A 23,508-nucleotide genomic window follows, 5' to 3' on the forward strand; every position below is an offset into this window, starting at 1 on the left:
CGTTGAAGATGGTTTAAGACCGAAACCAGTAGCAAAATAAATATCATTATCACACACAGCACAATGAAAGGCATTTTGTAAAATTTTATAATGCTTTGGTCAAGTGGCTGAAAGTGGCTTGTACAATTATGAAGGAAAAAACAGTACTTTTATAGTATACAGATAGGACATATCTTGGCTGTGCGCTGCACACTGGTCATTAAACAAGAGAATTTTCCTGTTTCTGACACCCAACCTTGCATCCCAGGCATGCAAGAATTGTTGGAATATGGTAGCTGTTATCCATGTGTTTGCTTTAGCTGTATATTTTGATGGAAATGAAAATCAGCATTGTGGACTCTTCGCCTTTCCAGTTATTAGTGCCACCAACTTTTCTGTTCCCCTTTCATTACAACATAATGAAACAGTTAGCTTCGTTTTATTAAATACTCTGCCATGATAGTTTTCTCCTCTCTGAACTCGAGTTTTATCAGGCAGAAGGTGAAAAAATAAGCCCATTTCATCTGCATTAAAAATCTTTTTGGGACTGTACTTTTCTATCATTGATCGAAGATTATTTTCTCATGACTGACCAATGTCAGTGTTAATGTTTATGCTTCCAGCCTTTCCTCAAACACATTTATACACTAAATTATGTCTGTTCTTGAATCTTTCAGTTCAACAATTGGATACATTGAAATCTTGAATCCCAACTGTTTGTGCCTAATATATGCTTTAGAATGAAAAACAGCACCATCAGTTAAAATATTCAAAGCACAAGCTTGTTTAACCACTTCAGTAGCACATTTTCCAGTTCTGGAAGCTGTCCATTGTGCACTTGTTTTTGTTTGCTGTCTCATCGTTCAAAAGATGCTGCTTCAGTTATCTTTCATTTGCTCAGTATTGCATTTAATGTTGACGGAGGAATGTTCAGTTTCCCTGCCATATCAATATGCTTCATGTTGGAATTTTTGTCCATTTCCTGAATAGTGTTCCCCATTTCTTGGTTTGTTAAATGTCTCAATCTGTTTTTACCTGTAAAGTGCCGGTACACTGTTTAACATAAGAACGAAAAGAAGAAGAAATTATGGACTGAGTGTCAAAGAAATGCTAAACACGAAAGAAAACCAGTGACTGAGTTATGCACTATTTGGTTCATTGTTTGGCCACTACAGAATTCGGAAGTCGCCGGAACTACTGCCAACCTATATGAACTACTCACGAACATCATTTCTACCATAGCACATGATCTGTATGACTTGCAAAGTTGCTAGCACTGAAAAACACTCTCTCCCTGCTCTTTCCGTACCCCAAGTTCACAAACATTGTGCTCCCATCACTATCAGAACTCTCAGCGGCAAAAATTGCAGCGGCCAAACAGTACTGATACTGCTGTAATTGAATGCACTAAGTAGGGAGGGAGAACATACAAAGTCATTTTAACATGTATTTATTGTAATCGGGACTGAGACTTCCAAAAATGGATGTACTATGCAGGGAAAACATGGTAATGAGAAACACACTGATGAGATTCCACTGTAGTAAACATTACTTGGATAAAACAAAAATCTTTTTGGGTAAGGGTGAGAGACTGTGGCAGCTATTCCCTCAGATCACACATGTGAGAAGCCTTTAAGAAGAATGCAATAAAAAATCAAGAACAGTAGCCTGACGATGACACCACAGCTGTTTAAAGATAACCTAGTTTTAACAGCAGCTTTATATTGCCGATTTCAGATTTGCATTTGTATCTCATCTGTCAAACTAGCCATAGCTGTTCTGCAACTCAGGACTACCTGCTTCCACTCACACAGTTTGAGGTAAATTGGTGAACTCCCTTCTGCATCCTCCCCTTGTCAGTCGTGGCTCCATCCCATTTACTTGAAGTTGATAAAGATGTGTCTCATGATTCCAGCAACATTTTGTTCTTTAATTGACTAATGTTTTCAAGCATTTATTTTCATAATAAGTTTTCTTTTTAACTCGCTTATTATTTTATAAATTCAATAATACAGCTAAGATGTTTCTACTAGAATTCATTTCACATTTGAGTGATTTCATTATGCAATTGACATTGTTGCCTGATACCTTCTGCACTCCCGTTTGTCATTGTACTTTTGTTTTTCATAGTGCCTGTGTATGCTTCCGAAACTGACTGATTTTCTGTTGTTCTCTTGTGGAACTGACTGATAATATAGAGTAAACAATTGAGCAAAAGTATATAAAAATACCTCGAGATTTCAGTTGACTACTGCATTTATGGCTTTTCTATATCCATTGAGTTACCAAAATTCAGGGCTCTGTACCATTCTGCTGCTTGAGCCAAAATGTCACTCCATTGTACCTTATGGGTAACCTGCATTAAAACCTGTAGTTTGGGTTTAGCAGCATATGAATTACGTGTGTTTCTGTCCTGCTCCTGATCTCTGAAGTTTTCACCATAAACGAAACAACCATCAACTACCGAATTCAGAGTGGACCCACCAACATGTTGTTGGCTCTGTAAATGTCAACTGTAGTTGAAGCAAAATCCATCACAACCCATCAGTCTCTCATTAACTAAATGTTAAAGACTTTATTGCAGTCTAGCAAACTTGATAATGGCTGGCAATGATTACAACATATCACTCGTAATTTTATTCCGAACTGACTGGCCAAACTAATTGGAGGAGTGAATGGAGGAAAAAACAGCTAGAAGTAACATGTCTGTGTGCTGATGTAGTATGATAAATAGAACATAGCTTTAAATTTGTAACATAAATCATGGTAAATAGTAGTGGAACATAAGTTTTTATGGCAATTGAGTGCTTTTTTTGTAGCTTTCACAGTCAGAAGAGCCTGGCTATGAACTGCCAGATTGTGGCTCTGTGTTCTTTTGCCGATATTGAACCACGTTCATCAATTAAGTTTTATTTCACGCTTACTTAGTTGACTACAGTGTTTGTTTTGTATGTTACTCCTTCCACCAATCAAAATTTGTGGAGAAGAGTACACATTTTCAGTAATTCACGTTGGCACTAAAGATTATAAGAGCAAAGATCGGAAAGTAACACACAGTAATTTATATATTTCTCCCATCATGGTACCAGTTTCAGAATACCTTGTTTGTAGAAGTCCGTTTGTTTGGAGCATAGCCATCTTTGAACTGCTCATTTCACTTCAACATCTATCATAAAACATTGGTCAGCCAGGAATTCTTTCATGGTACCAAACAGATAAAAGTCCGATGGTGCAAGGTCCGGTCTGTATGGTGGATGCTGGAACACCTGCCACCAAAATTTGGGGATTTTTTCATGAACAGGAGTATCAACAATGGGGTGAACATTGTCATGATGAAGTTTGACACCATCAGCATTGGTGGTGTTGGCATCTGTCACAAAGGGCATGACGCACCTTAACCAAAGTTTTAACATAAGTTGCATCATTGACAGTGGTCCCGTGTTCAGCGAAGTCCATGCATATCCCACAACACTTCCACAAGTACTTTCCTAGTAGACTGTCACTTTGAATTTTTTTCATGCTGGGAAACCGGCATGTTTCCACTCCATACGGGCCTGCTTGGTTTCAGGCTTTTTGTGGAACACCCACGATTCATTCACCAGTGACAATTCCTTTCTGAAAGTCATGCCCTTCTGCAGCATAAAGTGGTAAGCAATCCAAGCATGTCATCACATGCTGGTCCTTATACTTGTCTGTCAGGTTCTTAGGCACTCAGCGAGCACTAACTTAATGAAATTTCAATGTGTCATGAACAGTATTGTACACTGCACCTTAGGAAATGTTGAATTGCTGCAATAAGGTGTGCAGTTGCACATGCTTGTTGTTCAAAATTGGTGTTTCAATGGCTCTGACATTCTGCAGTGTTGTAGCTGTAACTGGCCACCCATAGTGTGGGGAATCACTAAGGTTCACAGGCCCCTCCTGGGACAATGTACACCACCTGGAGACACTGTTATGGTCCATACAGTCCCATACACACCACTCATGTCCCTGTGAATTTCACTCAGTTTATGCTGTTTGGCTCACAAATATCAAATTACACATCATTGCTATTCACAAGTTGATGATAGTAATATGCGTGACTTGTTTCGTAGTTCAGGCTTCTCTAACTAGAGCTGCCCGCAAAAACAAAATACCCTCTGTAGCACAAATGTCAAACTGTATAATTATAAAATTTCAACATTCCAGCTGCAATACCAGGGGAGAATATATATATTGTGCGTTGCTTTCCTATCCTACCTTGTACAGTACATCTTCACCTCACCGGAGTGAATGTGTATAGTAAAACTGTCCTGAGTTGAATACCAAATGGATTTTGTTTCACAGCAATTGCTCTTTAGGCTTTAATGTAATGCTCTATGATATAAGGCGTTCCATGTTGCATTAATGTGTGGATTTAGATACTCTTGATGTAAAACATTAGAGGCATAACCTAAATAAATATTCTGGGTGTGATCTAGATTAATTTTCTTCTCATCAAAATTTTTTAATAAATCTCATCAGAAAATATGTGCTGAAATTGGTAAAATAATTGTAGGAACATGTAAGCTGCAATTTTATGCCTGCAACACCTCGTTTATACCAAGTGAGGCTTGGAATGGGCTATTTGGAGCTACCACAAGTTGAGGTTCCTCATGGCAAGCTTGTGAATTCACTGCTGAATAATAGAAATGTATATATACTCGACTGTTACCCCGATGTATATGTTTGGTAAGTCATTTGAGAAAAGTATTGTTTATTTACTTCATTATTAAAGAATGAAAACAACATTTACTAAGAAAATATTTTCTGTTGAAGGTTTGGGAAAAAGTCTACTCGTCTTGTACGAGCAGCTGCCGTAAAGCTCTCCCAAGAACTATTCAGTATGATTTCAAGACCAGAGTATGCATTAGTAAGCAGAGTCCAAGAAGGAACAGAAACACAGGTATTACATCTTGCTACAACATAATATTTCTGAAGTTATGTTATGTGCATTTGTTAGGATTTTTTAAAACCTTCATTTTTGTTTCAGATATTCAAATCAAAGTTCAGTGGCTGGGATGAAGTTATAGCAGTTGATTTTACACGAACTGCTGAATCAGTACAGAAGACTGGAGCTGATCTTACTAAATGGGCTCGACAGCAAGAAACAAAGGTGAATTACTTGCCTGCATTACTTCATATTGACTTAAGAATATGTTTATTTTTAGAGTTAGCTATTTTTAAGTTGTGTTTTGTTGTAAATTCTTCTGACAAAGCTGCAAATATATTCTCTGGGTGTGTTTAAAAACAAATAAGTTAAATAATTTCAAACAATTAGCAAGTTGCCGAAGAATAACTGATGATGATATAATAACAGTGAGAAGTGTTTTGACACATTTTAGTTTCAGTGACATATTTTACACTCCTGGAAATTGAAATAAGAACACCGTGAATTCATTGTCCCAGGAAGGGGAAACTTTATTGACACATTCCTGGGGTCAGATACATCACATGATCACACTGACAGAACCACAGGCACATAGACACAGGCAACAGAGCATGCACAATGTCGGCACTAGTACAGTGTATATCCACCTTTCGCAGCAATGCAGGCTGCTATTCTCCCATGGAGACAATCGTAGAGATGCTGGATGTAGTCCTGTGGAACGGCTTGCCATGCCATTTCCACCTGGCGCCTCAGTTGGACCAGCGTTCGTGCTGGACGGTCAGACCGCGTGAGACGACGCTTCATCCAGTCCCAAACATGCTCAATGGGGGACAGATCCGGAGATCTTGCTGGCCAGGGTAGTTGACTTACACCTTCTAGAGCACGTTGGGTGGCACGGGATACATGCGGACGTGCATTGTCCTGTTGGAACAGCAAGTTCCCTTGCCGGTCTAGGAATGGTAGAACGATGGGTTCGATGACAGTTTGGATGTACTGTGCACTATTCAGTGTCCCCTTGACGATCACCAGTGGTGTACGGCCAGTTAGGAGATCGCTCCCCACACCATGATGCCGGGTGTTGGCCCTGTGTGCCTCGGTCGTATGCAGTCCTGATTGTGGCGCTCACCTGCACGGCGCCAAACACGCATACGACCATCATTGGCACCAAGGCAGAAGCGACTCTCATCGCTGAAGACGACACGTCTCCATTTGTCCCTCCATTCACGCCTGTCGCGACACCACTGGAGGCGGGCTGCACGATGTTGGGGCGTGAGCGGAAGACGGCCTAACGGTGTGCGGGACCGTAGCCCAGCTTCATGGAGACGGTTGCGAATGGTCCTCGCCGATACCCCAGGAGCAACAGTGTCCCTAATTTGCTGGGAAGTGGCGGTGCGGTCCCCTACGGCACTGCGTAGGATCCTACGGTCTTGGCGTGCATCCGTGCGTCGCTGCGGTCCGGTCCCAGGTCGACGGGCACGTGCACCTTCCGCCGACCACTGGCGACAACATCGATGTACTGTGGAGACCTCACGCCCCACGTGTTGAGCAATTCGGCGGTACGTCCACCCGGCCTCCCGCATGCCCACTATACGCCCTCGCTCAAAGTCCGTCAACTGCACATACGGTTCACGTCCACGCTGTCGCGGCATGCTACCAGTGTTAAAGACTGCGATGGAGCTCCGTATGCCACGGCAAACTGGCTGACACTGACGGCGGCGGTGCACAAATGCTGCGCAGCTAGCGCCATTCGACGGCCAACACCGCGGGTCCTGGGGTGTCCGCTGTGCCGTGCGTGTGATCATTGCTTGTACAGCCCTCTCGCAGTGTCCGGAGCAAGTATGGTGGGTCTGACACACCAGTGTCAATGTGTTCTTTTTTCCATTTCCAGGAGTGTATTAAACTTTATTCACTGAAAAAGCTATTTCATAGCAAATTGACTAATATTGTTTAAATTACTGCTGACTTCCTAATGTTCAAAGTTAAATGTATAATTGGAAATTAAAACACTATTACCTTTAACTTCTGTACAAACCTGTTTTTACATTCCCAGAATTAACATTTTTTCACTGATTACAACATTGTTTTATGGCACAGAAAATTTGAATGAAACACCTTCAGCCATAATTTTTTTCATGTTTTATTAAATTATGCTATGCATTTCAGATCCTGTGGGTCCATCTTTAGGCACAAATCATCTAATACATAATTTACCTTTGCTCTCAAGTGAGGTGAAATGCATTTTCGTATTTCATGAATCGAGTGCAGAAATACCTAAGAAACAGTGGAAAATATGAAACCTATGTCTAAATTTCTCATACAGGAAAATACATTTCACCTCACTAAAGAGCAAAGGTAAATGATGTATTAGACAATTTGCAACTGAAAAAGGACACACAGGGTCCAAAATGCATTGTGTGATTTAATAAAATATGAAAAAAATGTGTCTGAAAGCATTTTTATTGAAGCTTCCACTATACTGAATACAGTCACATTCACAGCTGCAAATTCTAGATAAAATTAATTTTTTTTATTTGTCCCTTCAAAGTCAAAATGTTCAAAATCTTTTGCTTTTGCATTGTCATAAGTCTCCCAGTTTACTTTTAATAAACCATGGGGCTAAACAAAAATAGAAAAAGAACATGTAATTGAGATACCTACAGCAGGAAAGGCCTTGTAGAATGTGAATACTGTGGGTGTAAAAGACACCATTCACCGAAATGTAGAAGTGTAGAGACATTGGCAGGCACAAACGAAAAAGATAAGTTTCTGCCTTTTTGTGAATAATTGAGATATTTATTTAATTCATGTATACATTTAGGTACAAGGCTGTACTAATTTTGATTCAATTCTCTTGCCAGTGTGAGGTAAATGCATACATTGCTATAAAAGTGAACATCAGAAATTATCAGTTTTTTGTTACAAAAACCAACTTAGAGCAATATACACTAACAGCTTTACAAGAAGACATTACAATTGAAACCTTCTACTGAGTAACATCATTTCTCTGTTAATAAACACTTCAGTTTATTCTGTAAGTTATTTAAATGATCTTTCTTTATTCATGTCAGAGGTACACTAAAATGAACACACATACGATACATACAAAGAAAAATATACAGTATTCACCCAGAATTGAGCAACTTTGATAGCATTGGGTGCTGCAGACATTAAGTCCTTCATGCTGCATCTGATTGGGCATAAGTTACATTTTAAGAGATGCCGGGTTGTCTGCAATTCATCGCATTCGCACAGTGTTGTGTTCGCATTTGGCAGTTGGAAGTTGCATTTAAGGAGATTGTCCCTCGATCTTGCGACTCTGTCCCTAGTGTGTTCAAGGACTTCCAGATGATCGACTTCTCCACGTGTCCAGGCGGCAGGGATTCTTGTGGTGTCATCCAGTTTGACAGGTGTTGGCATCTTTCTTTCCACTTGGAGAGTTGGGTAGCCGCAGGGTTTTGAAGTTGTTAGGAAACACTTCCTGGACTTCAGTCTTGGCTTGGCAGGTTGATGTCCAAAGAGTGATGTGAGGTCACTGTATTTGATTTATGCCTCTCAATGTTAGCGGCGACCTCTCTTCTGGACCTCACATGGTGATCCCACATGGAGCAATCCCAGCGAGACACTGAACTTTGCCCATGGGGGTTGGCCTTAGGCGGCCTGTAACAATCCTACAGCTGTCATTTAAGGCTACATCAACCTGCTTTACATGTACTGAATTGTACCACGCTGGGCTAGTGTACTCTCCTGCAAAATAGCATTGTGTTTATATGTATAACCAAGTGCCAGTTGGAATGTTACCACTGCTGTTTGCTGCTGGAGAGAACCAATTCTGTGAATGTGATGTACCAGTTGTTTTGTTCATAATTACCTTCACCTTTACATCTTTTCTTCCTGCACTCTCATCACTCATTGAAATTGTGGTCCAATTGTTGATGTATCAGACCTCATCACCTGCACGAAAGCACTGTGATAATGGAGGATTATGTAAGTAGTAAGAATGTAATTCATTAAGTAAATCCACACAGTCTCCCCCCCTGCCTCGTCCAGCACAGCAGCCCTAGTCATCCCAACCTCTTGTTCTTTAGCATCCATGGCACTACCAAGTTGTGACATAAAAATGTAAATGGCTTCTTCCCACCAGGGAAATACTCACCCTCCATCGTGCATTGGGGCTGCATGGTGCTTACATTTGCATTTCGCATCTGCATATAAATAAAAAAAGCACGCACAGTATGTGGTCTTTCCTGTATCACTGCTACCATAAATTAAGGTTCCTACACAACCATCTTTCATCTGCAGAGTAGAAAGGAAGTGGGACATGCAGTTATCTAGAATAGCAACATGTACCACCACACAGTGGAGGTGTAAATGAAGTAACATTATATTTAGATTTGATGATGCTGGCAAGCTGTTGGCTTTCATGTAGTGTTGACCAACATTCCACAGTAAACTTTCTTGATCTCTGGTCTCCCTAGTTCTGAACTGGAAGTCATTAAAATTTGGAACAGTTCATGTTTCTCAAACAGCCAGCCTAATAACTGTGCAGTCAGTAGTGTTGGTTGCAGTTATGTTAAAGAATGAAGTGTTGGGTTGGGCCAAAACTTCAGAATTACAGGATGTATACGACCCAGGACAACTGGGAGATCCAGGAAAAACCCGGGAATTGTTTACAATTCCGGGAATTTTTCATTGCTTTAGTTTTCTGTTAAATTCTTGTGATTTTGACTGGTGAGAACAAATACTATAACAAAGGATATTACTGTATCCCGCTACTTCAGAATAATACTACAACAACAAAACATGAACAGGAGAAAAAAAGGAAAGAAAATAAAACTTAAGTTGCAAAGGAAATGCACCGTATACAACAATAAAACAGTGCTCATACAAGCATCTGCCAACAGCAAAGTGTGTCAAAGGCTTTAGGAAGACTATGCAATGCTTCCTAACAACAAATTGCCTCCGATGAGCGTGGCGTGACAACTGTTTAAATTTAGATTCGTTTGAACAGTTGTGGGCGCACTCTTGCGCATGCACAGTTGAGTCACGTATGAGTAGTACCTTCTCCCACTTCTCGTTACACATGTGTGGCTGGGCGCCACTACTTAATATTGCCCCAGTTCGGAAATTAGTAAATCTGGGGCTGATGCACAGAGCAGTCTGAGTTGTTGTGGGTAGGTGGGTCGTCTCCACGTGACCTGTGTTTACGTTTAGTGATTTTGTTGTTTCCTCTTCGTTTATTTGCTCTCACGTTAAATGATAACAAAACGGATTTTTGTGGCTGGGAGCTATCAAATGAATTAAAATGCATTCGCGTAATTATGGAAGGCTAAAATATGTTATTAGTTTTAGATTTTATTTCCACCTTTCTGACAGTCAAACATTAATCGCCTAACAGAACAATGAAGTCATTTTGTCCGGTTTGCTAAAGAGGTTTGGCTTTTATTAACCTTTTCTGTTGAGGCAGTCAATTTAATTGAAACAAAGTGTTTAATTTCACACTATTGGCTAGTTTCAACTGTTCGCTGCATTTCAAGTGCGTGTATGGCATTATGCCATAATAAAGAACCAAACATGAGATAATCCGACGCTCTTGAAGTATCCTCTGATGTCTTGTTTCTTTTATGACATAATGTAAGATCTTTTAATGTTTTACACGTATGAACATATGAGCTTCCTGCGTCATCGTAGCTGCGCAAGCGCGGTGACGCTTGTTATCTGGCGCTCTCTTGCAACTGCTGAAATGAATCTATTTCTAACAGGTCGCGTGAAAATATTGCAAATGGTGGTTTGAAAAGCATTGCATTCAAAGGAGATTTCCTTTTACGTAAGATGAGCTATGTGCGAGAATGTACGATGAATTTCTTAAATCACATAGCGTTTGACTCTCATTTAAAAATCAACTCTTTGAGGACGACCATTTAGAAGAATTTCGAGCCCAGAAGATCAGACATTTACATTGTTATTAAAAATTTTACTGGCATATTTGTGTGATGTATCTTAAAGTGTAACATGCACAAAAAAGATTAACATTATATGTGGAAGCTTAGCTTGTCTTCCAGCTTATTAATCTTCGAGACCAATATTATATGTGAATGGTATGTATATTAATTTAAACCATTAACTTTTCTTATTTGTGTGTTCGCGCTATTTAAGAGTGATCTTGCTATTGGCTGACTACATCACATGTCCTATGCTGTTATCAGCTGGCGAGCTCACGTGACATGAGCTATGACTGGCTTACAAAAGCGCATCGCAATCTCAATTTCAATGCTTCGAAAAGTGACATGCAGTGTATGGTGGAATTCAAATTTATACCTTCGTATTACAAAAATATGCAGTGTACATGTTGCTGCACATCAAAGGTCTTTCAAAACATGTTTTTCCCCGCAAAGTTAAGTTTTCTAAAGTGCCGGGAATTCTACTCTGGTATATAAAACCATTAACATTCAAAGGATTGATGAGTTTTACAATGTCGAATAAGAGTATACTGTCACTTAACACAGAAAAAGTGTATTTTCCCCTTGGAGAAAGTGTATTTTTAACCGGGAAATCCGGGAAAAATCCGGAATTTTTTTTTCCTTGTCCACATATACACCCTGAATTAGTCCGCACGGAAGTAAAGTTTGCAACACTTAATAAGAGCTGTGGTTGTGCTTTTTCCAGATAATATACAATATACAAACCACTGTAAAACCTTCACAGACATAGCGTTTCTGGCAGTAAAAACTATGAACTATATTGGGGGGGGAGGCATTACCTTTGATTTACAGGGCAATGTTATGAAATAGTATATGGCATAATGTTATGTGACAATTTATGAAATGATGCTTAGATAGGGCTCTAATTACATTCCATGATTTCAGAGGTGTAGGGACCTGACAGCATAGCTAAAATTTTCCTAGGTGTTCCACTCTATATCATGTCCTACAGAACTACATTCATTATGCCACCACATATCTACATACATTTAACTTCATGACAACATTTATAGAACATAATTATGTTGTTGGGCCCACCACATTACATAATTGTCATCACCACCCATTGCTGACTGTCATCCTACATTTTGAATATTTCTCTTAAAATATCATTTTTAACATTTGATGCACTAAGTTTTGTAATTTGTATGTAGATATACTTCTTGTCCACATTTTAATGTTGTGTATATGTACAGGCGGAAAAGGCTAATATGCTCTTGTTTTAAAAGACTCTGACTGAAAAGTGGGGTACTAGCTGCCTCATTCTATCTTCATTAGTACCTTTAAAATTTTTCCCAAATATTTTGACATGCAAAAGCATATTACATTCTCTTTTACATACAACTCGCATCTCGCTCCCAGAAGCTCTCTGTGATTGTAACTTGCTTACATCTGTTAGCCCATCGCTGTAAGTTGCTCGTACCCATCCACTCCCCCTTGCCCATTCTCACTCACTCATTCAGCCCAATTGTCAATATCTCTTCATTCCTCTTTGTCACTGTCTCCTGTCTCACAGCCCAGTCTCTTTCATTCTGTCCTACTACTGCTGTCTCCTCATGTTGTCACTGTCTCTGTCTTGCGCTCTATTACCACTATTATCTCATTCATTCATTCCTTTCCACTGCTGCCGTCTCTTCTCACTGTCACTGATTTGTCCTCATTGTCACTGACTCATTATTGTTGGCTCTCACCCACTTCCACCCCCCCCTGCGGGTCCGGGGATTAGAATAGGCCCGAGGTATTCCTGCCTGTCGTAAGAGGCGACTAAAAGGAGTCCCTCCCCCTCAAGGGGGTAGTTAGCGCCTGCGTCCGGAGACGGACGGTTCCACGACCTCTATTTGCGGTCATTTTGCTTTTTCACTTCTCGTTTCTTCCTTCCTTTGGTTGGTTCCTTTCTTTGCTCTTCTCCACCTCACTGTCTTCCTTACACTTTCCCCTGCAAAATCTCCTTGCCCTCTCATTGCCTTCTTCTCCTTGCCCTCTCATTGCCTTCTTCTCCTTGCCTTCTCATTGCCTTCTTCTCCTTGCCTTCTCATTGCCTTCTTCTCCTTGCCTTCTCATTGCCTTCTTCTCCTTGCCTTCTCATTGCCTTCTTCTCCTTGCCTTCTCTGGTCTCCGCCTCGGCGTTTGAGACAGTCTGTCCTCTCTCTCTCTCTCTCTCCCTCTCTCTCTCCTTTTTCCTCTTCTTCCTTCCTCCCTGTGTGCGCCTGAAGGCCGACCCACGCGTTCGCACCTGTTTCTCGGGAGGTGTGACCTGAGGTGTAAACATTCACCTAAGGCGGGAGTGCCCTCTGAGAGGGTCCCCACAAGGAAGGAGCGCACCATCGGAGATGCTGGCAATCATGGGGGATTCCTCCGCAATGGATTCCACTCCATCTCTCTCGACTTCTGCCCAAAAACGGAAACGTGACCAGCTACCAGTGACAAAAGTACTACCGCCTGCCCCACAGTTCCTCGTCGTTTCTCGATCTGAGGACGGAAAGGATTTTTCCTCTGTCAACCCTTTCGTTATCCAGAAGGGCGTAGATGCCATAGCCGGATCTGTTAAATCTTGTACCAGGTTGCGTAACGGTACCTTATTACTCGAAACTGAGAGCGCCTTTCAGGTACAAAAACTGCTTCGGGCCACACTCCTGTACACGTTCCCTGTCCGGGTGGAGGCTCACCGAACTTTGAATTCGTCTCGTGGTGTGGTCTATACTAGATCCCTCGACGGCTTGACTGACGAGGAGATTCAATTTTTCCTCGCTGAGCAGGGCGTGACGGCTGTCCATAGGGTCATGAAAAAGGTCAACAATGACCTTGTACCGACCCGGACACTTTTCTTGACCTTTGATAGTGTTAAGCTGCCATCGCGCATCAAGGCGGGCTACGAGGTTATTTCTGTTCGCCCCTATGTCCCGACACCTACACGCTGCTACCAGTGTCAGCGTTTCAATCACACTCGCCAGTCTTGTTCCAATGCGGCTAAATGTGTCACTTGTGGCAGGGATGCCCATGAGGGTGACTGTCCACCTCCGTCTCCTCGTTGTGTGAACTGTCAGGGTGACCATGCCGCATCCTCCCGCGACTGTCCTGTCTATAAGGAAGAACGCTGTATCCAAGAAATTCGGGTCAAAGAGAAAGTGTCTACCTCGGCTGCTCGCAAGCTATTGGCTAGTAGGAAGCCCACGCTGCTCCCAGCGGGGAAATACAGTACTGTCCTCGCCTCTCCTCGGACTACCAGGGAGGTGGCAACCCAGACATGCGATCTGACCTTCAGCACCACGGTCGTCCGTTCGGCCAGTGCTAAGATCGCGCGGTTGACGTCTTCTCTTCCTCCTATCACCCCACAGGCACCAGCCCCTTCATCAGCTTCTGCTAAGACGAAGACCCAGAAGTCAGATGCACGGGCCTTCAAGAAGAAACCGTCCAGTGCAGACTTCCTACGTACCTCGAACTCCCAGCCTTCGACCGGTACTTCCACCAAACGACCTTCCAAGAAGGCTAATAGGAAGCACAGTTCTCCTTCTCCGCCACGGCGCATTTCTTCTCCTGCGCCACCCAGCGGTTGCCGCCCCAGGCCGTCATCCGTTTCGCCTGGCCGCACCGCTGGTAGCCGAACATCTGGCCGTTCACCGGCGGAGGAAGCTCCCCCTCCCGGCCATCTTTCCAAGATGGCCGATGAACCTATAGACCCAATGGACGATGACTGTCCGCGTACTGATAGCGGCGGCAGTGCTCGCTCGAAGCCAGGCCCTCAGCGGCCTTCGAGGTGACCCCTTCTTTCATCTTCCTTTTTCTTTTCTTACGATGGCACTTATTCACTGGAATATTCGCAGCATTCGCTCCAACCGAGAGGACTTGAAGTTGCTGCTCCGCTTGCACCATCCGCTCGTCGTCGCCCTCCAGGAAACGAAGCTACGCCCTTGCGATCAAATTGCCTTGGCACACTACACCTCTGTGCGTTTTGACCTACCCCCTGTGGTAGGTATCCCAGCTCATGGAGGGGTTATGTTGCTGGTCCGGGATGATATTTACTACGATCCCATCACGTTGCACACCGGCCTGCAGGCAGTTGCCATCCGCATTACTCTCCCCACTTTTACATTTTCCATTTGTACCGTTTACACTCCATCGTCGTCTGCCGTTACCAGGGCAGACATGATGCAACTTATTGCTCAGCTACCTGCACCATTTTTGTTAACTGGAGACTTCAATGCCCACCATCCCCTTTGGGGCTCTCCAGCATCCTGCCCGAGGGGCTCCCTGTTAGCAGACCTTTTCAACCAGCTCAATCTTGTCTGCCTCAATACTGGCGCCCCTACTTTTCTTTCGGACACATCTCACACCTATTCCCATTTAGACATCTCTATATGTACTCCCCAACTTGCACGCCGGTTCGAGTGGTATGCACTTTCTGATACATATTCGAGCGACCACTTCCCGTGTGTTATCCATCTCCTGCAGCATACCCCCTCTCTGTGCTCATCTAGTTGGAACATCTCCAAAGCAGACTGGGGGCTCTTCTCTTCCAGGGCGACCTTTCAGGATCAAACATTCCCAAGCTGCGATAGTCAGGTCGCACACCTCACGGAAGTCATTCTCACTGCTGCTGAATATTCCATCCCTCACCCTACTTCTTCTCCACGTTGCGTACCGGTCCCCTGGTGGACCGCGGCATGTAGAGACGCTTTACGTGCTCGTCAATGTGCTTTACGCACCTTTAAACGCCAGCCTACAGTGGCGAATTGTATCAATTATAAGCGATTACGTGCACAGTGTCGTCGTATTATTAAAGAAAGCACCTTCAACAGTTTTACTCCTTCTTCTGTTGTCTGGGGTAGCCTGCGCCGGCTATCTGGCACTAAGGTCCACTCACCAGTTTCTGGCTTGACGGTCGCGAATGATGTCCTTGTGGCCCCTGAGGCTGTCTCCAATGCCTTCGTCCGCTTTTTCGCAGAGGTTTCGAGCTCCGCTCATTACCACCCTGCCTTCCTCCCCCGCAAACAGGCAGAGGAGGCTAGGCCACCTAACTTCCGCTCCTCGAATCGTGAAAGTTATAATGCCCCATTCACCATGCGGGAACTCGAAAACGCACTTGGCCGATCACGGTCCTCCGCTCCAGGGCCTGATTCTATTCATATTCAGATGCTGAAGAACCTTTCTCCTGCGGGTAAAGATTTTCTTCTTCGTACTTACAATCGCATCTGGATTGAGGGACATGTTCCCACATGCTGGCGCGAGTCTATTGTTGTCCCAATTCCTAAGCCAGGGAAGGACAAGCACTTGCCTTCCAGTTATCGACCCATCTCGCTTACCAGCTGTGTCTGTAAAGTGATGGAGCGAATGGTTAACTCTCGATTGGTTTGGCTGCTCGAGTCTCGACGCCTACTTACCAATGTACAATGTGGATTTCGTAGGCGCCGCTCTGCTGTTGACCATCTGGTTACCTTGTCGACCTTCATTATGAATAACTTCTTGCGGAAGCGCCCGACCGCGGCTGTGTTCTTTGATTTGGAGAAGGCTTACGACACCTGTTGGAGGGCGGGCATTCTCCGCACCATGCATACATGGGGCCTTCGCGGTCGCCTCCCTCTTTTTATTCGTTCCTTTTTAATGGATCGACAGTTCAGGGTACGTGTGGGTTCTGTCCTGTCAGACACCTTTCGCCAGGAGAATGGGGTGCCACAGGGCTCAGTTTTGAGCGTCGCTCTCTTCGCCATAGCGATCAATCCAATAATGGATTGCCTCCCAGCTGATGTATCAGGCTCCCTTTTTGTGGACGATTTTACCATCTATTGCAGCGCGCAGCGTACGTGTCTCCTGGAGCGCTGTCTTCAGCGTTCTCTTGACCGTCTTTACTCCTGGAGTGTCGCCAATGGCTTCCGTTTTTCTGCCGAGAAGACGGTCTGTATTAACTTCTGGCGCTACAAAGAGTTTCTCCCACCGTCCTTAAGACTCGGTCCCGTTGCTCTCCCATTCGTGGAGACAACAAAATTTTTAGGTCTTACATTTGACAGGAAACTTAGTTGGTCTCCACATGTGTCATATTTGGCTGCCCGTTGTACCCGTTCTCTAAATGTCCTCCGTGTTCTCAGTGGTATGTCGTGGGGAGCGGATCGAACCGTCCTACTTCGCCTATATCGGTCGATCGTCCGCTCCAAGCTGGATTATGGGAGCTTCGTATACTCCTCTGCACGGCTATCCATCTTACGCCGCCTCAACTCCATACAAGATCGGGGTTTACGACTTGCGATCGGAGCGTTTTATACTAGTCCCGTCGAGAGTCTTCATGCTGACGCTGGTGAGTTGCCATTCACCTACCGGCGCGATATAATGCTTTGTCGGTATGCCTGTCGGCTACTGGCAATGCCCGACCACCCGTCTTATCGTTCCTTTTTTGATGACTCTCTCGACAGTCAATACGGGTTGTATGTCTCTGCCCTGCTACCCCCTGGAGTTCGCTTTCGTCGCCTCCTTCAACACCTTAATTTTTCACTCCCTGCAACCTTTCGAGTGGGCGAGAACCACACGCCACCTTGGCTCCAGGCTCAGGTTCGCGTCCACCTTGACCTCTGCTCGCTCCCGAAGGAGGTTACCCCCGGTTCGGTCTACCACTCCCGTTTTGTCGAACTTCGTTCGAAGTTCATTAATATGACCTTCATTTATACAGATGGCTCAAAGACCAATGACGGGGTCGGGTGTTCTTTTATTGTCGGGGCACAAAGTTTCAAATACCGGCTCCATGGCCATTGTTCGGTCTTCACAGTTGAGCTCTTTGCCCTCTACCAGGCTGTTCTTTACATCTGCCGCCATCGACATTCTGGATATATCATCTGCTCCGATTCCCTGAGCGCTATCCAGAGCCTCAGTGATCCGTACCCGGTTCACCCTTTCGTGCACCGGATCCAACGCTCTCTTCAGCAGCTGGTGGACGTCGGTTCTCCGGTTAGCTTTATGTGGGTTCCTGGCCATGTCGGTATCCCCGGGAACGAAGCTGCAGATGCCGCGGCCAATGCTGCGTTCCTCCAGCCTCGGACAGCTTCTTGTTGTGTCCCTTCGTCAGATTGTAGCAGGGTACTTTGTCGGCGCATTTTATCGTTGTGGCATGCCGATTGGGCTGCACTTACAGACAACAAGCTTCGGGCCTTAAAACCTCTTCCCGTGGCTTGGACGTCCTCCTCACGTTCTTCTCGGTGGGAGGAGGTAGTTTTGGCCCGGTTACGAATTGGACACTGCCGGTTCAGCCATCGCCATCTGCTGACGGCTGCGCCGGCGCCGTTCTGCCCATGTGGGCAATTTCTGACGGTCCGCCACATTTTAACGTCCTGTCCGGATTTTAACACCCTGCGTCTTGATCTTGGCCTGCCCTGTACTGTAGAAGCCATTTTAGCGGATGACCCACGAGCAGCTGCTCGCGTTCTTCATTTTATCAATTTGACAACCCTCTCAAAGGACATTTGATTATGCTGTTTTCTTTTTTAATCCTATGCCTGTCAGTCTGTCTTTTATCGTGTTTTCCGTTTCGTTGCTGTTTTAAACTTGTGACTCGCGGTGCATTCCTAACGTAGTCTGGGCGGTAATGACCGTTGAAGTTGTGCGCCCAAAAAAAAAAAAAGTACTGTTCTGTCACTGTCAGCCTTATTCTGCTGCTGCTGTGTCCCTCTCTTTCTGTTCCACTGCCATTGTCTCCTTCACTCTTTGTATGCTATGACCACTGTCTACTATTTTCTAGTATTTATTACTTTTCCATCTCAGTCCCACTGCCAATGTCTCATTCTCTCTCTGCATAAAAAAGCATGAGTGTGCTCATATTCCAGTATTTTTGGGAAAGTTTTTAAACGTGGTGAGGAGGGCATCCAATATCCCCACTTTCCAGAGTCTTTTAGAAAGGATTATATTCACCTTTTTTGTCCTCTGATAGGAGCTTTTTTCCAATGGAGTATATCATAAAATATTCAACCATTTGCTGTGTAAAGCCATCTAGGAATGTGTAGTTTTTTGGGTTTTCTCCAGAACTGCCCATGAACTAAATTGCTTTTCCACCCCTTAAGGCACATGATAGACCACATAAATGCGAAAAGAACCAACTGATTTGTTCCATTTGTCTAAGCTGAAGGAAGTTTGTAATATTCTACTTTGCCTCTGTACTGTAATATAGTTACAGAAAAATGATACCGCTCATGGGGATCACAACTGTTCGGTGAGTTCTTGCTTGGCTACCATGGGCCCCCAGCCCTTGCAGCACCTCTTCCCTTTCAGTGCTGCATGTCTATCCTCCTCCTATTCTTTTTTCTCTCCTTTGGGGAACATGACTCTGCATTGCATTGCAGAGTTTCGATAGCCTGTCTGTGGAACTGTTCCTCATCTATTTTTAGTTTTTTACTTTTTTTCTTCGTCCTCCATCTCAGCCCTTTCCTCTGCTGTGGTGTTTGAGTTTTCTCTCTCTTTCTTTTTCCTCCTCTCTGTGCGCTCCTGAAAGCTGGCCAGTGTGTTTGACACGTAACGGGTGACTGAGTAACAGATTCTTTTCAGCCCCGGGTTGACTGATGGGGTTCACATGTATTCCCTGGTACAGGCCTGATCTGCTGCCTTTCCAATTACCAATTAGTCCCTCTGTCAGGAGTTCAGGAGATGTGACTTGAGGTGTGAGCAGTCACCTAAGGTGGGTGAGCCCCTCTCTGGGAGGCACCCGGTTGAAAGGAGTATGCAATTGTAGATGCTGACAATCAAGGGAGATATTTTTGCAATGAGGCAATCATCATCTAAGTCTACATCTACTAAACATAAATGGAAAGAAGCTAAAGATTCAAAAGACTGTCCCAGCTGCATGTCGCTTCCTCCTGGTATCACACAGTGTAGGAGGTCAGTCGTTTGCTACAGTTAATCCACTTATTATTCAGAAAAGTCCTGGTGCAGTTGCCGGCCCTGTGAAATCCTGCTATTTGCTTACATAATGGGACTTTGCTTTTGTAGATCAATTATGAGTTTCAAGCCCAACAACTCTGCTTACAACTTCACTCCTCCACAGCTACCCCGTCTGTGTCAAAGCCCATCGTACGCTGAATACTTCGCTTGGTGTTATTTACACTCGGCTACTTGATAGTCTTAGCGAGGGAGAAATCCGGACTGATCTCTCTGATCGTGGCGTTACTACAGTCCATCAGGTAATGAAAATATGGATGCACACTTAGTGCCTACATACACTCTCTGTCTCTTATTTTATCAAGTAGTGCTTCCATCCAAGATTAAGGCAGGCATCCTGTAAAAATATGGCCAGATTTGATACTTGTGGTGGAGACGCTCACGAGGGTGAGTGCCCGCCTCCTTCTCTCCACTGTATCAATTGTAATGGTGGCCATGCCATCACATCACATGAATGTCCTGTTGCTTGCAAGTTGTTGGCTAGTTGAAAGCCCTGCATCTTACCATTCGGCATTTGCAGTACCATTCTTGCCGTGCCTCACTCCGTGGAGGACATGACCACACAGAGATGTGACCTTAAATTCATTACTGCAGTTGTGAAATTGATCAGAACGACTGTAGCATCCCTGTCTCTTCCTCCTACAGCTGTTCAACAAACCACAAAATCTTGGCCTCCGGCGGCGAAATTGCCTGCTACACAACCAGCAGGTTGGAAAGAACAAAAGGAAGACTTGCGTGAAGACCTTTTTATGTCCTTGCAGCCAACAAACATCTGAGTCTTCGTCTGCCAATCAAAAAGGATCTAAGAAATCGAACAAATTCAATGGCCTTCTCTTTCCCCGAATCGGAGATCCTCTTCAGCACTGCCACTCGGCCAACCACCTTTTCACTGGTGCACACTGCCAACAGTTTTCCTGCCGTGGAATCTGCACGCTGGCCCAGGTAGAATGCCGATCTTCTGTAGATTTCACGGAACAAGACCCTCCAGCCTCTGCGCCCTGCAGCAGTGAGTCTTCGAAGGCCGAGACTCGGTAGCTGGCAAGGTTATTACCCTTCATTTGTTCCCTCCTTCACATTTCCCGTTACGACAATTCTCCAGTGGAAAGTTTGCAGCATTAGATCTAACAAGGAAGAATTACAGCTGCTCTTCGAAACACAGCATCCAAGTGTTTTGTGCCTTCAAGAAACAAAATTGCATCCTCACTTTTCCTTGCGGGCCGCTTTTGCCTTTCTGCCGAGGACAACATTCCATTTCACGGGGGAGTCATGCTGCTCATCCAGGATGATGTTTATAGCCAATCCATCTCTTTGAAGCTGCTGCAGTCTGCATTTTCCTCCCTCATTTCATGTTTTCTCTTTGTAACGTCTACATCCCTCTGTCATTTTCTGTCACCAGGTTATTGCTTAGCTCCCACACCTTTTTAGCTGCTAAGCAACTTTTATGCCCACCATCCCCTCTAGGGCTCTTTGAGAACCTGTCGAAGAGATTCCCTCTTCGCTGACCTTCTCAGTCAACTTGACGTCAACTGGAGCGCACGCATTCTTTTCAGACTCCACGCACACCTATTCCCATTTGGTCTTCTCTTTCTGTACTGCCAATCTCGCCTATAATCTCGAATGGTCCATTGTCTCTGACACGTACTCTAGTGACCATTTCCCTTGTGCCACCCGTTTTATGACTAGTACTACACCTGTGTATCAACACAGTTGGGAGCTTTCTAAGGCCGACTGGAGACTTGACTCCTGCCTGGCGACCTTTGATGAACAACATTTCCCCAGTTGTGATGACCAGTTAGAGTACTTCATGAACATTATCCTTACCACTGCAGAACGTTCCATACCTCTCACTTCACCCTTACCACGCCTTGTCCTGGTCCCCTAGTGGACTAAGCTGCCGCAGTGCGATTTGCATGCAGATATGTCCTTTCTGCCTTTTTAACCATCATCCTAAAATGGCAAACTTCATTTGTTATAAACAGTTCTGTGCTCAATGTTGTAGCATTCTGTGGGATAGCAAAAATGCTAGCTTGATATCATTCACTAGTTCTTTTACCAGTTTTACTCCCCCTTCTGTCATGTGAGACAACGTCTGTTGACTCCCCCTGTGGGTTCGGGGGTTAGAATAGGCCCGTGGTATTCCTGCCTGTCGTAAGAGGCGACTAAAAGGAGTCTCAAATGTTTCGGCCCATATGTGATGGTCCCCTATCGGGTTTGACCTCCATATTTCCAAATTCTTCCAAAGAGCGAGCCAATTGGGGAAGGGCGCCTTACATGGTGCATTTTGTCCATCGTGCATTGAGACCTCTAGCCAGCTTTCTCGTCGTTGCATTGCTGTCCCACTCACTCTCCATCTCTTGGGCGAGGATACGTTCTTGGGTGCAATTTCCACTATGCAATGTGCAGTGTTGCTTTTTGCGGAGACGACGACCATGGACTTCCTTGCACCTAATATCCAGCACGGTAGCCAGTCCATTGTGGTGGGGCCGCCATGTACCCTGTTGGTTGTAGCCCCCTGACAACACAAGAATCACTCTACTGATGCCTGCGCCGTTAACTCCCCACATATGCCAACGAGTAGATGGCCATCTCCCTGGGGCATCAGGACTCCCAGCAATGGCCCTTGCTGTGGCTGGGTGGCGCCCGTGGGGACGGCCCTTGGTCGGAGTAGGTGGCATCAGGGTGGATGACATGCAATGAAGCGTGGCACATCTTCTCTTGCTGGTGGCCAACCACCAGCGGTCTCTAAGCGTTCGAGGGCTCACTTCAAAGCTAACATGTATGACCCCAAAATGTTCCCCTCCCTGGCCACACCATGGGCTTTGTATCTGTGAAGCCTCAGTTCTTTGTAGAGCATTTAGAGGACAAGTTCAGGGAGGTGGAGGGCTTGTTCAAAATGCGGTCAGGGTCAGTCTTGATAAAAACAGCATTCTCTGCCCAGTCCTGAGCCTTGCTCGCTTGTAAGAAACTGGGGGATGTTTCAGTTACTATCACGCCCCATAAAAGCTTAAATATGGTCCAGGGCATTATTTTCCACAGAGATCTTCTTTCACAGTCCGATGACGAGCTGGGCGCCAACTTAGAGCGACGAGGTGTCCATTTTGTCCGGCGCGTACACAGGGGTCCGAGGGATTGTCAAGTTGCCACCAGTGCCTTCATCTTGGCCTTTGAGGGTGACACATTACCTGATAAGGTCAAGGTGATGGTCTACCGCTGTGACGTAAAGCCCTATATCCCTCCCCCGATGTGGTGCTTCAAGTGTTGGAAGTTCGGCCGTATGTCTTCCCGCTGTGCTTCCAGCCTCATATGTCGCGATTGTGGTCGTCCATCCCATCCTGATACTCCATGTGCCCTGCCTCCCATCTGTGTCAACTGCAGAGAGCACCATCCCCCTTGCTCGCCGGACTGCAAGATTCTACAGAAGGAAAGGAAAATAATGGAATACAAGACACTCGACTGACTGACCTACACTGAGGCTAAGCGGAAATTTGAACGACTACATCCAGTACGCATGACGTCATCTTATGCCGCCACTGTCACTCCAGCTACAGTTCCCGTAGCTGCACCGCATACCGTCAGCTCTCAGAGCCAGAGGACCACACCTGCCCCCTTGATGGTGGGAGCCACTTCTCTCTCTGTCGCTCCCGCACCAACTACCTCGGGAGCAGCACTGCCTCCACCACCGGGGACACCAGTCCCCACTTCTAAGCCGGAGAAGCATAAGTCTTCTTCGGCTTC

At 44.9% G+C, this 23,508-nt stretch overlaps 1 protein-coding gene across 1 annotated transcript in view; it reads left to right on the plus strand.

Annotated features, from left to right (window-relative positions):
- The window catches only part of LOC126202413 (protein flightless-1), a 194,232-nt gene that overhangs the window by 135,665 nt on the left and 35,059 nt on the right, over nucleotides 1–23,508 (plus strand). Inside the window, exons 14-16 of the mRNA XM_049936864.1 lie at nucleotides 4,517–4,689; nucleotides 4,777–4,903; nucleotides 4,991–5,113. Coding sequence (XP_049792821.1) covers nucleotides 4,517–4,689; nucleotides 4,777–4,903; nucleotides 4,991–5,113 — 423 coding nt within the window. The remainder of the gene's footprint in view (nucleotides 1–4,516; nucleotides 4,690–4,776; nucleotides 4,904–4,990; nucleotides 5,114–23,508) is intronic.

Source organism: Schistocerca nitens, chromosome 1, assembly GCF_023898315.1.
Source record: "Schistocerca nitens isolate TAMUIC-IGC-003100 chromosome 1, iqSchNite1.1, whole genome shotgun sequence".
Classification (NCBI taxonomy): domain Eukaryota; kingdom Metazoa; phylum Arthropoda; class Insecta; order Orthoptera; family Acrididae; genus Schistocerca; species Schistocerca nitens.